This window comes from Colletes gigas, unplaced genomic scaffold, assembly GCF_013123115.1.
Source record: "Colletes gigas isolate AHSC1104 unplaced genomic scaffold, ASM1312311v1 Colletes_gigas_Sc00020, whole genome shotgun sequence".
NCBI classification, from domain to species: Eukaryota; Metazoa; Arthropoda; class Insecta; order Hymenoptera; family Colletidae; genus Colletes; species Colletes gigas.
The window spans coordinates 1,267,453-1,281,991 of NW_025106649.1; the positions used below are offsets into that span (position 1 = coordinate 1,267,453).

General features: G+C 36.9%; 2 protein-coding genes and 1 non-coding gene across 9 annotated transcripts in view; 2 read left to right on the forward strand and 1 right to left on the reverse strand.

Moving 5' to 3' along the window:
• The window catches only part of LOC122400859, a 216,242-nt gene that overhangs the window by 192,428 nt on the left and 9,275 nt on the right, over positions 1-14,539 (reverse strand). The gene's annotated exons all lie outside the window — the stretch shown is intronic.
• The window catches only part of LOC122400858, a 47,596-nt gene that overhangs the window by 21,558 nt on the left and 11,499 nt on the right, over positions 1-14,539 (forward strand). Inside the window, exons 2-4 of the mRNA XM_043402572.1 lie at positions 2,526-2,657; positions 5,375-5,468; positions 11,203-11,283. Of these exons, the coding sequence (XP_043258507.1) occupies positions 2,578-2,657; positions 5,375-5,468; positions 11,203-11,283 (255 nt within the window). The 5' untranslated portion in view covers positions 2,526-2,577. The remainder of the gene's footprint in view (positions 1-2,525; positions 2,658-5,374; positions 5,469-11,202; positions 11,284-14,539) is intronic.
• Positions 2,082-2,154, forward strand: Trnav-uac. The gene has a single exon. It is a non-coding gene; the product is annotated as a tRNA-Val (tRNA).

The window sequence follows — 14,539 nt, forward strand, 5'->3', positions numbered from 1 at the left end:
GGGCGGCCATTTTGGAAATTGATGGTTGTTGGAGTTTAACATCCCCGAGGAACCCGAGGCGTTAGTCGACCAGCACATACTGAGAATCGCAAGATAACTTGACTAGAAGCAATGCCGATGGTATCACGAAGGCCTCACCGTGGCTTACATGGTACAACAGGGGCCAACGTAAGAGGTTAACAGGGTTCAGTACAGCGATCTCTGTCAAGTTGCAATCATTTTTGCCCGTCGACGCGCAGAAAGACCGTCCCCACCACTTGGTGAAATTTCCGGCACGGAACAAGCCGCGGAATTATTTACGAGTCGCGGTCAACGATGACTCCGGTTATTAACGAGTCAGAATTTTATCCCCGTAATAAATTCTTTTGTAAATTAAAATACGTTGACCAATTTGTAGTTTGAAAAATGATTCTCGAGCATAAATGTTCGATCCGTTGCTCGAATGTAAAATTTGCTTTGTAACGAGTTTTAGGGACAGGAAGCTTAGAGACAGAAGTTTAAAGACGAGCACGAAAATTTTTAATAGCGTCGAAAATGTTTGTAGATTGTAGGTTGTAAATAATTGGTTATTTTCTGGAAAAGCATTTTAAAGCAAATATGTAACAAAGTTATTTGGGGGAAGAAAGATTATTGCTACCTTATAAAATCGCAGAGATTTAATTAAATTTATTCTTATGCAAGCAAAACACAAAATTTGAAATTGTTTCTTTGTGAATTCTCGTGCCCAGAATTTTCGCCGCGAGTTTCAAGAAGTATAAATTTGTAACTGACAATCCAATGAAAAGAATAATGGTTTCTAAGCTTCTTAGTCTCGAAACCTCTGAGCTGACCGATGAGGGTTGGATTATCGTGGACATTGTTCCATGTCGCGGGGCAGAGTTTTTCAGCTTGCTAAATGAGATGTGGTTAATCGTCTTGGGGTACTGTTCAGCGTTCATGCAGAGAGGTTTAAACCGACTTCGTAGCGACCAGCGTGGTACACGGGGCTGGCAACCCAATATTGCACTGGAAATTCATGCTACAACGCGCGGATACGCTATTCCCAAAGGGAAGAGAAGGATACACGCTGGTTACAAGCTGAAGCCTTGGAACAGCAGAGTCGCATTCGATGTAAGAAGCACGGCTTACATCGCAAACGTAATGATACAACGTTGAAAAGAAATTCAGAATAGAAAAATGGACATAGAAAAAATTTATTCGATAGGACAGATGTATTTGCTTGTTCATAAATTGATTCTACAAAGAAGAAAGACTTTAATGTAATGATTGATTACATTTTAGTTCTTTGTATTTGTTTCAGACAGGACCTCGATATGAAAGTTTTTAATAATTACTTTTGTAAAGGAATCAACCTCTTTGCAATACTGCAATATACGTATACGACTGATGTGTTTGCTTGTTCATAAATTGATTCTACAAAGAAGAAAGACTTTAATGTAATGATTGATTACATTTTAGTTCTTCGTATTTGTTTCAGACACGACCTCGATATGAAAATTTTTAATAATTACTTTTGTAAAGGAATCAACCTCTTTGCAATACTGAATTTATAATTAATATCAGATCCGATATTGCAATCGTAACTAGTGTCGATACGCTAAACTAATTTCGATTCTGCATAGCAATTATTCGACGCGACAGTTCTGTGAAACTGCTTCTATTATGAAGCCCGTGTCGTATCAGTTTTCAATTATTGTATGAATCTGGGCGTGCGTAAAATTGCAGGGAAAAATATATCCCCGGATTACTCAGAAAATTGTAAATGGTGGACAGTTACTCTCGCAATTAATATAATTAAAAAAAGAATACATTAGATATATGTATCTGATAAAAATAAAAAATCAATGTATCTCTATTTACATAGAATTTATTTCTAAAAATAGATAAATCTTTTGAAAAATTTAATTTAAAGGTAAAAAAAAGGTCTTTTTTCAATCATATTATATGAATGAACCTAATATTATCAATGTATTATTATCATTTAAGTCAAACTAATATTATTAGTTACTGTAAAATACTGACAAACGTAATTTGTATCACACTATAAATACCACTAAACAATAAAAAAGAGAAAGATACCAGGTTCCGTGGTGTAGCGGTTATCACGTCTGCTTTACACGCAGAAGGTCGCCAGTTCGATCCCGGCCGGAACCATTTTTTTTTCATTCCAAATATATATAATATTGAAATTAATAATTATTATATACATACATACTATTACATATTTTATATTACATAATTTTATATCGTGCATATATTACATCGAACTTTAAGTTTCTCGTCGTCCAATCATGTTTATAAAATGAAATAAAATTCGAAGAAAGAATAAATCGTTCTATTCAACGATTCTAATTGATTTTGAGTATCGTGAACTTTCGTTGTATGATAATTTGACCAGCTGATCGTTTACCGTTAGAAACAGGCTGTTCTTTAATCATATGGCAATTAAACTCATTCCACGAACTGAAATCACAGCCCGAATAAAAATAAGTAACCTAACGAGCAACTATTATTTTCTGTTTCAGATGTCAGCGCAGCGAGCAAATTAACATAGGTTGCAATGTTGCTGTCTTCGCTATGAACGAGATCCGTTGCTACGCTGATTCGCCCGTGCTTGCTGTACATCAGTCATTCAACCGGAATGGGAAGGCACTTAGGTGTGATTATTATAAACGTACTCCATATTGCCGCATCATACAGGGTGTTCCGCTTAATTTTACCGCCTTAAATATCCAATTTCCATTCGATAAAACGACAAAATGCAAAAAGGAAACATTCATTCGCAAAAGACAAATATTATGATAAAAAAAGCATTTCAAAGTCACATTTTTCTAGATTCTAAAATCATCGATATTTTTTTTTAGGATGAGGACCTTTAGTCAAAAATGTCTTTAATATTCTATTCTGATATTTAAGAATTGAATTGTTCACTATACCAACAAACTTCTCATTCGATCGACTATATTTGTGAACGTCAAGAATTTATTTATTTTTTTAATTCATAAAATATTTTCCTCCAACATTTTCTTCGAATATGAGAAATAAGCGAGATATTTGAGGTGATCGAGTTAAGTAGGACACCCTGTACGTTAGGTTTCTTTAAACGTTGGTTAACACTATCCGTCAGGCAACCGCCCGCCCTTTAATGGGTTTTGCGTAGTGGTATTCACGCTATCCGTCACCGTTGGTCTGGCGGTTTCTTTGAAGAATGCTTTAACGGACGGTTGCCTGGCGGATAATGTGAATCAGCCGTAATTCAGTGATGTCTAACATATGTAAATTCCAGAGCTTAGGAAGCTTCCCCTCGTTTCTAACTCCGTTAGTATAGTACAAGAACGCTGCCCGATACATTATAGTGTGCTAGATTCCCAGGCAAACATAACATGCTTAAAGCTGGAACCATTTGCCGAATTCTTACGCGTTTGAGTGCTCCTCAAATATTCGGCGTGGTTGGTCAAGAAGTAATTGCGTTTTATCACAATTCTTAGCAATATTTGGCAATATAATTAATTTTATTTTAAATTATGGTTCAAGCTTTGGAAAGAAATGTACACGAATCGAAATTTTGTATTATGTTTAGAAAATGCCTAACTGATACAGTGCAATATACAGGGTGTTCGGCCACCTCTAGCAAAAATTTTAATGAGCGATAGTAGAGGCCAAAATAAGACGAAAATCAAGTATACTAATTTGTTGATGGAGGCTTCGTTACAAAGTTATTAACATTTAAAGTTCCGCCTGAATCATGGCAACCATCGAGCATATGCGTAAGCGTGGGAGGTCAGGAAACGATGTATTACAGGAACCGAGCTTACCGACTTATCGATCGCCTTTCGTGTCTGCGTCAACTCTCAGGACGGCGAACGTGGTACGTTGAATGAAATCCGACAGCCCCTCGTTTTTGCGTCAACTCCCAGGAAGGTAAACGCATATCGTCGAATAGGATTCAACCTGTCTTATGAACATCCAGAGGGGCATATCAATACTCGCCCGACAAGATGTTCACAGAGAGAGGGTGAATGCCTCTTTTAACACACACATTTTTTTCTGTATAAAAATCACCCACACGCGAGCATACACGCATCGCGATTGTCCCGTCCGCGAGTGTCCACGTGTACGCGCACCATGATTGTCCCGACCGCGAGTGTCCACAAGTAAATACTTTTCGACGAGCACCACTATTCAATTAAATAATACACGCGCACCGCGATTGTCCCGTCCGCGAGTGTCCACGTGTACGCGTACCACGATTGTCCCGACCGCGAGTGTCCACAAGTAAATACTTTTCGACGAGCACCACTATTCAATTAAATAATACACGCGCACCGCAATTGTCCCGTCCACGAGTGTCCACATACTCAGAGAGAACTGCCTCACAAAAGATGTTCCACGCGGCCACCATTTTCTTGTAGGCACAGCTGCATTCTTCTCTGGAAATTTCGTCGCATATTTTCTAAATGAGCCCCTTCTCGTGACTCAATAATACCAGCTGAAAACGTAATCCGGCAATTGAGTTCGTCGAGCGAGTTTACTGGTGTTGAGTAAACTAAATCCTTTAAGTGGCCCCAGTAGAAAAAATCAAGGGGGTTCAAATCAGGTGAACGAGCAGGCCACAGCTGAGGTCCTCCTCGTCCAATCCACTTGTTTTTAAAGTACGCGTTTAAATGCCCGCGTACTGCCAGTGTGGAATGGGGCGGTGCACCGTCGTGCATGTACCACATGTTTCTGCGTACATGTAGTGGTACATCCTCCAGAAGGCTTGGCAACTGCGTTTCCAAAAATTCCAGGTACAATTGTCCTGTTAATCGTTGTGGCAAGACCACAGGACCAATAATTTTACTGCCAAGTATGCCTGCCCAAATATTGACAGAAAACTGGCGTTGTGTATTTATTGCGTAAACCGCATGTAGGTTTTCTTCTGCCCAAATATGGGCATTGTGTGTGTTTATGTTGCATTTTTTCTCGTTCCGCGCATTGATATGCCCCTCTGGATGTTCATAAGACAGGTTGAATCCTATTCGACGATATGCGTTTACCTTCCTGGGAGTTGACGCAAAAACGAGGGGCTTTGTCGGATTTCATTCAACGTACCACGTTCGCCGTCCTAAGAGTTGACGCAGACACGAAAGGCGATCGATAAGTCGGTAAGCTCGGTTCCTGTAATACATCGTTTCCTGACCTCCCACGCTTACGCATATGCTCGATGGTTGCCATGATTCAGGCGGAACTTTAAATGTTAATAACTTTGTAACGAAACCTCCATCAACAAATTAGTATACTTGATTTTCGTCTTATTTTGGCCTCTACTATCGCCCATTAAAATTTTTGCTAGAGATGGCCGAACACCCTGTATAATAAAGAGGGTTCGTTTCAGGGGATCGAAGAAAAGTGTGCTATTCTATACAACCGACTGCGGCGACGAGAAAGAAGATTTGGGATTTAAGCTTCAACAACGATCGGTATCTCTGGTGAGTGTCACGAATTTTTAAAATCGTTATGATATTATAACGTACCATGACCCCGACACACGCGGCATTCCAACGCCAAAAGGGGTTCCCCATTAGATTAGATTAGGATTAGACGCCAACGTGTGTCAGCTTTCAAACAACTCGAGTGAGTTATCAAGCGCCCATCGGTAACTATCAACAGCGATAAGCGAATCCTCGATTGCCAGACGCATCCGGGGATATTGCCGAAAGGAAAGTCGTCCTTTTATGTCGCGTCTCAGATTTCTTAACAGACGGAGAGAATCTTACTCTGGCGATAAGAATCTCTTCCAAGCAAGTCGTTTCGCGCGAACGTTGCTGACTAATCCCGAGTTAGAAATTGGCGTATCCAGTATCTCTTCGAGACCGTCTTCCGGGTCGCCACGGTTGATGGAAGCTTCTCTATCCGTCGCCAACTATTACACGATTTCCTAAAGCGCGGTGTCTCTTCGCGAGCTCATACCCACGTCCTCCGAATGATTAAGAGGGCAGTCTCATGTGTACGTTGCAAAATTTAACCATATTCATTCATTTTTTTAAACTAAGTGCTACATCTAACGCTATAATTTATACATATTATATTTATATATTTATACGGAATAAAAAATAAATTTTTCATTTTTATTGACTTTTCAAGTATTTATTACGTCCACAGTAAACATTTGTTTAATCACTGGCGTAGGTGATTGTAGCTCTCAAGCTTGACGAAATCAAATAATTCATATAATTCTAATAAATTCAAATAATCAAAATAATTAATTTAGGGCTATACAAAAAATGTTTTACAATCCACAATACTTAACATCTATCTCTCAAAATTTAGCAGTATATTCTTAATCAGTATATTCTTTCAAGAAATGAAATAAAACAACAAAATTGACTTTTTTGAGGTCTCATATGAGACTACCCCCTAAACACTAAACCTACGGGCACTTCATGCATACCTATTCCTATCATGACCAGTCAAATGTCTTTCTTTTTCTCTTTTACGAGGCAACGTACTTCTAATTTTTGCATTATATGTATAGAAAGTTGTGTTTTGATGTTTATTCGTAAGATATCCTTCTCTTTTATGTTAAAACATTGTTTAATTTTCATCGGATAGAAGATAAAACGCCCTTGAAAACGAAGAAAAATTGCTGGCTAGTAATTACGCAAACATCTTGTATTTAAAATAATTTTCAATTAAATAAACAATTTATGGTCAAGTTTTATCGTAAACTAGCCGTACCATCAATAGGAATCGCTGAAACTTCTTTGACTATGTAGCGTCAAAGTAAATTTCGAAATAAACATAGAAGATAGCAAATAGTATAGTAAATGATATGATCATTAGATAGAGGATGAAATGCCCTTTAAAACGAGCGTTCGAACAAGTCGACAGCTTTATTAGTTCCGGAGATATAGCGATTTTAATTTCAAGTCGATGCGGTGGCTAGTTTCGGAGATAGGGTTTCTTTACGTTTCGTTGTGCGCTCGCGAGTTCATTGCTCTCGCGCGCGTGACAATAGTAAACAGTGAGTAGTAAATTCTTGGAAATACTACGCCGCAACTGGGTCACGACAGTCACGTACACGGGTTAGGTCAGCACCACGCACGTGCGACAAAGAGGTCCGACGCCTAAGACGAAGACAGAGATAAAAAAAATTACCATTTACATAAATTACGATATCTCCGAAACGGATAGTCCGATCGCCAAAAACCAAAAGCCATTTCAAAGAGGAAGGTTTACCGCTGCCAACGATACCTCATTTATAAATAAAACACTAGTAGTTTCCAAACTGCACGCATCTAAACTTTTAGTATTTTTAATACGCGTTAATAGGCTATTGTACGCGAGTCGGACAATGAGACAGTCGAATTAAAAAAAATTACCTTTTACATAAATTACGATATCTCAGAAACGAAAAGCCGGATCGACAAAAACCAAAAGCCATTTTAAAGGGGAGGCTTTGCCGTTTCTAACAATGCCTTAATAATTAATAAAACCCTAGTAGTTTCGGAACTGCACACGTCTAAAGTTTAACTATTTTTAATACACGTTAATAACATTTTCTGAGACGGGGAAGCGAGAAACAGTGGAATTTAAAAAATTACCTTTTACATAAATTACGATATCTCGAAAACGGAAAGTCCGATTGACAAAAACCAAAAACCATTTTAAAGGGGAAGGTTTACTGCTTCCAACGATGCCTCAGTTATGAAGAAAACATGAATAGTTTCGAAACTGCATGTGTGTAAAGTTTAACTATTTTTAATACGCGTTGTTAGACTGTTCTAAGACAGTGGAAACTGTAGATTCTCTCCTTTCGTCTTTGTTCTACATATATTTTCTACATCAAAGTTAACCAGAATTTGGTACCAATTTTTGTCCAGTTTTTTACAAAAAAATATAAATCATTCAACCGGTCAGGAGACCGATCGTGGCAGGCAAGACAGATTACATATTTTTCTCAGAAAACAAACAATGAGAATAGAAGTGAATATTGTAAAATTCATTGTACGTGTACTATAAGAAAAGTTATGAAGTTAAATGGCGCTAAAATAATATTGTGCGTTAGAAATTCTAAACGAAATTTTAAAAACGGTCATTTGGCCGGTCGCGGTAGATTTAGTGTTAACGAACTCGCAGGTAATACGAGGATGCTTTTAATCGCTTCGATTAAACACGGGGTCCGGCAAGCAGGAGGCTTCATCGTGCATCAATGACAAAGCATACGCCTTCGTAATAACTCGCGGATTCTTTGTTTAGCGATGACTCGAAGGATACATTCTATACCGCCTTGTATCCTATCGGTCATGCGTGCCGTTTAAAACTTCATCAACCGTGCATATCGCGTTCGCGTTACATCGAACGACGAGTCAATTATGCTTCGCGAAAGACAGTTGTAATTACGAGGAGACGTAGCCGGATTATCCGTGAATCGTTGAGTGGTTGCTTTCGCGCGAACAGTCGACGTAAATCGGTGATATACTTGCCTGAGCAGAAGATGATTCATGGACGCATGAAATTGATTTCATAGTCGTGTAATTTAGATGGATCGAACGGATTATGCGTAAGCCCCTCGGAGTTCATTAGTCCGATTTGTGCAAAGATTTCATCGATGTATCGAAATGTAATTATTGTTGGAAAGTAACTAGGTCGATCGTGTATCAATGATTACTACCTGCGATGTAATGCAATGTTTAAAATTACGTCGCACTATTTATTAAATTGCTCCACCGTTGTAACGTTGAGACTTAATTTTTTCTCCCACGATATTGACTACGAGCAAATTTTAGCCTTTAGGGTTAAACCTTTTAACGTTCACGGAAGCGGAAGGGTCGTTGAAGATTATAATATCAAGCCTCGTCGGAATAAATTTGTCAAGAGGGTCCTCTCGTTCGATATCGAGATAATTATTCCGAGTCATTCGCGTTGTACTAAAATTTTAACAAGGTATTATGTGGCAAAGTACTCCTCGTAGTCTGACGTGCTCGAAGCGACCCACATCCGAAAATAGAACCAAAAGTTTACTCGGTTTCTATTGTAGCATTAATTCCACGGATCTTGTTCCAACACTGGTCACCGTATTGACAAGGGTCGTCGTCGGGTCAAGTAGATTTCGTAGTTTCGGTCTCTGTGCTTTAACAGGGTCGACGTACTCGCACATGATCGCCTCGCGTACACGCCGGATGATGCCGCGGTATTGTCGTGAGAATTTCTGAACACGCCGAGAAATCGTAATTCTCACGAGCCCTACAATCGGACCTTTCATGCAATTTCTTCGCCGAGCTGCAGTTACACGCCATTTGCCTTGAGCGAGTCGAAAAACAGACGTTCATCCTTCGGGGTATAGAAAATCGCTCCTCTCCTAGTCATTGAATAAATTTCGTACGATCTTTCCTAGATCTCTACAACGTTCCTATTATTTTTATTACTGAACATAGTAAATGAAATCTCTAATTAATATATTTAAAAAATATTTATAACGAATACTATTCTTGTTAGAAATTAATCTCTCATTACAAAAACTTAAGAAACTGCATTTCTTAATTTATTTTATATTGCCTGTAAACTACTGTCAAGGTTGTTTTAATAAAGCTTTACATCTTGAGTCTCGCGTTTTAACGTAATAATGATACTTATTGCTCGTAATTTGTTACAAAATGGTCTCTAAAATGTTTCTACTATTTTTATTACTAGACATAATAAATGAAATCTCTGATTTATGACGAGTACTATCTTTATTAGAAATTAATCTTTCATTGCAAAAACTTAAGAAACTACATTTCTTAATTTATTTAATTTATCTTATATTGCCTGTAAACTATTGTCAAGGTTTTTTGAATAAAGCTTTACATCTTGAGTCTCGCGTTTTAACATAATAATGATACTTATTGCTCGTAATTTGTTACAAAATGGACTCTAAAATGTTTCTACTATTTGTATCACTAGGCATAATAAATGAAATCTCTGATTTATGACGAGTGCTATCTTTATTAGAAATTGATCTTTCATTGCAAAAACTTAAGAAAATGCATTTCTTAATTTACTTTATTTCAAAAGTATATTCCAATATACTTGTAAACTACTGTCAAGGTTTTTTGAATAAAGCTTTACATCTTGAGTCTCGCGTTTTAACATAATAGTGATGCTTATTGCTCGTAATTTGTTGTGAAATGAACAGGCGCGCAATAATCGTCAGATTCGAAGGAATGGTAGCTACCGATAAAGAGAATATACAATAAGAGAAAACCGAGTTCTATCTGTTAGGAGGCTGCTCGGTAATTTCGAATACAACTTCGACCCGTAGAACCGGGAAATTAGTATGTACTTCCATAGGTGGTCAGATACATAAAGATTACGAAAGAACCCGCTGGAACCTCCTGACTGGCGATAAAATGCGCATGTAACATGTTTGGCTATAAAAAAAATATCGTTCTATTCCTTCATCAAATAAAACTATGAGACGCTTAGAGACAGAGTATGTAGATGCAATAAAGATATCCAACACTATTACCATTACCATTCTACGATTGCGAGGAAATTGCTTTTCCCCAATATTTCAGTCTGTTTCGTTGTAAAGCGCGTTGAACTGTAAAAGTGCACGATTTTTTATATTTGTTTATCGACGCACGAGTCGTAAGGTAGAATTGGATAGACTCGGAACGAGTATTTGATTATCATGAAAGCGTTTGACACGTTGAATTATTCTGTGCTAAATTACATAAAGTTGGAATAACTGGTTTAGCCCCTCGAGTACGCTCGTATCTTATAAATTACACGTAACAAGTAATGTTAACGACTTTCAAGCACGTACTTTCATTACCACAACAGGCCTCGCATAGTGTTCGGCAACTATATCGCGTAATTTAGCATGTAAACGCATATATGGTTACGATCTTTCTAATTTGAAATTTTTTTAAATATGATTTATTCGAAATAATAACATTTATTATTATTACAACATACTCAATGTTATTATTTCAAATATACAATATTTTATTTTTAAAAATCTCAAATTAGGAAGCTTGTTTATATTAACGTAACAGTTAACAGTCAACATCAGCTTGTTGAATAAAAAATATTATTTATTATCCTTGACGATATACTGTACAGCAAAAATGGTGTAATTTGATCAAAACTTACGTTGACATCGCTTTCGTCAAAAAACCAAATTTATCAGAATGTAAATACCGTTACATAATAATTCGGGTTTTCTATTCGTTTCAGACTGCTTTACATACTGGGCCTGGTTCACAACAGCAACTTCTGGAACCCAGAATGGCGCAACTGGAAACCTTGGAAGCGAAGGTAATGAAACAATCCAGACATTCTTTACCACGAAATGAAAACGAAACTTTCTTACGTTTAGAATTCTTTGCGATAGAACCGACACTTTGTTTACAATGACTCCTCTTATATTGCACGATCGATGTTATCCCTAGCTAAACGAAAACCATTTCGTACACATTGCAATTTAGTTGAAAACTATCTCTATTTCGTATCAACTTGGAAATTATTTATGTTTGTTCTTGCAATCACTTTTAAAATGTAACAACATAGTAATATTTATTTTTTAAAAAAGACGATGTTTCACCCATGAAGTGAATTATTTATTTTTATTTCATTAGCTATGTTCTTATTTTAGATCGTGTTATATACATTAATGTCCTTTAAAAAACCGATAAGTCTCATTTTATTTTTAACTGACTGGTATGGACACTTTTAAATGGAAAACAAAATCAATCAAGTCCGTATAACTTCAACTAAAAAATAAAATTTCAAATAAATAAAATAACAAGTAAATTTAAATTTAAATAAAAGTTCCAATTATTGAATACAGTATTCCATAACGAACAAATAAATTGGATACCCATTATTCGAATAAAATTTTGCCGATCTTTGTCGAAACGTGGATCAAAATAAACGAAACGTGCAATCGTTGTTGCGAGCCTCAAAAAAAGGTTTACATTATTTCCAAGTTAATAAGCTACGGGGGCCTAACGTTCACGATCGTTCTTCCGTTCGACTTTATTTTTCCAAATGTTGGCAAAAAGACGAAAACGATATGTAGGATGCTGTTTTTAACCGCGCCATCGGAAGAAACCGAAGGCAATGTTTCACGGTTATTGGCGGGTCCGCGATAGCCCCCGGCTTCTTAAGGCTGTCCAGCCAGTGATTTATATGCAGATGCATGGGCCGAACTGTGTTTCGTTTGGGTCCCTTCAACTCGCACTCGGGCCCCTGGGACCGTGCCCGTGCGGGTGCTATTAAAACTGCCCCACGTCCACACACGGACAACCATTGGCGCAGCATTCTCGAGAATTGTTTTTTTAACGTCAAATACCTCCCAGAAATTCTGAACCCTTTGTTTCATGAAAACCACCAAATTACTCTTTACCAATCCATTCTTAAGGAATTCTAACTAAATAAAAACTCTACTAGTAATTAGTAAACTTGGAAGTCATCCTAAGCCTACTGAGCAAGGATTGAATAAATAATTTTCACATATATGTATTTTCAGGAATTGTAAAATAAATAGCTGTTTGATTTAACTCTAGTAAACTTTACCAGAATATAAATTGCACAGTAAATAATGTATAGGGTTAACAATTATAGCCCACTATTTAGAAAAAGCAATTAATAAACTTAGAAGTCATCCTAAATTTGCTAAGCAAGGATTGAATAAATAATTTTCACAAATATGTATTTTCAGGAATTGTAAAATAAATAGCTGTTTGATTTAATTCTAGCAAACTTTACCAGATTATAAATTGCACAGTAAATAATGTATAGAGTTAACAATTATAGCTCACTATTTAGAGAAAGGAATTAGTAAACTTGGAAGTCATCCTCAATTTGCTAAACAAGGATTGAATATATAATTTTCACAAATATGTATTTTCAGGAATTGTAAAATAAATAGCTCTTTAATTTAATTGTAATAAACTTTACCAGATTATAAATTGCACAGTAAATAATGTATAAAGTTAACAATTATAGCTCACTATTTAGAAAAAGCAATTAATAAACTTAGAAGTCATCCTAAATTTGCTAAGCAAGGATTGAATAAATAATTTTCACAACTATGTATTTTCAGAAATTCTAAAATAAACAGCTCTTTGACAGATTTCAATTTCCAAGCATTATTTCTAATTGAATTGTTAGACTAGCGTGTAGATATAACGTAGCATTATTAACGGCCACTCGACTATCAGAATGAATATCAAATTATCGTGCTATTACGTGCGTTAATGCGACAATAATAGTTGCGGTTCACGCGAGAAAATAGTCACGAGCAACATTGGTTATTACATCTTATTGGAATGTGTTTAGCTCTCGAAAGATGGTATCAACGGAAGATATATTTACTGGGACTCGTTATATATTGATGACCGTGAAATGCTAGTTCTTGAATACCAATAGATAAGGGGAGAGCGACAACGATAACGAAATGAACGTTAAAACGACATACTCACGAAAGTCTAATTGTCCAGTACTATCATAAACCAACGCGGTTTATCAATTATGAAGCCTAAATTTATTTCTGCCCTGAATTGATAAGAGATAAAGACAAAAATAACAGCGCTAGAAATAGAAATAAAAATACAGTGACAATTTCCGAGGGTGGGTGGGTGTAATTCACTCGTTTTCGTTAACAAAGAAACACGCGCGTATTTCATTTTAAGTACACTGACTCCGTAATCTTTTATCGCGCTCTTCACCGGTCGTGGCTATATTTCCTAAGCTTTTTCCAGCCGCGATTAATGTGCGTTGTCAGACTCGTTGAAGCGGTTTTGACTTCTCCGAGCGCGCCGCAAAAATCCGTCCCGATGTTTACGCTCGAGCGGGCATCCGCGAAGTCGTGTTTTGCCATCGCGGAGGAAAAAGCAGGAGCAAAAGAAGCCGAGGACAGAGGGAGAAGCGTGCTGTGTACATGCAGGGGTCCCGATATGAATAATGAAGAAGAACGTCGACACAGAGAAGTTACATCAACGTCGATAGGATATCCCCTTTGCCAGGAGCCAAGAATGTTCCGCGAGTGGATGATCCTTGGCTGCCAAAAGGATATTTTTCGTTCGTATTCCGCGTGTTACTGCGAACTTTCCGCGCCAGCTTTCGGTTTCAATGAACATTCCATCAGAGGGAAGGGGGAGGGGGGCGGAAGAGCATTATATGGGGAAGAAAATCCCTTGTAAGCGTTATAAAAAGCACGGACCGTAATAAAATCAACATCTACTGCGTAAAGCATTTTTGAAAATGGAATATTTTTTTTGCAAAACGATAGTTAATATTTATCGACGTTACAAAATTTTCAATCAGAATATTTAAAGAACAATGATAGATTTTTTAATAATATATAAACGAGTAATAAAATCGACATCTACTGAGTAAACCACTTTTGAAAATCGAGTATTTCTTTTGCAAGACGATAGTTAATATTTATTGACGTTAAAAAAATATTTGTACATAACGTTTTCAATTAGAATATTTAAAGAACAATGATGGATTTTTTAATAATATATGAACAACATTGGGAATAAATTGACGATGTCGAAAAAAAAAA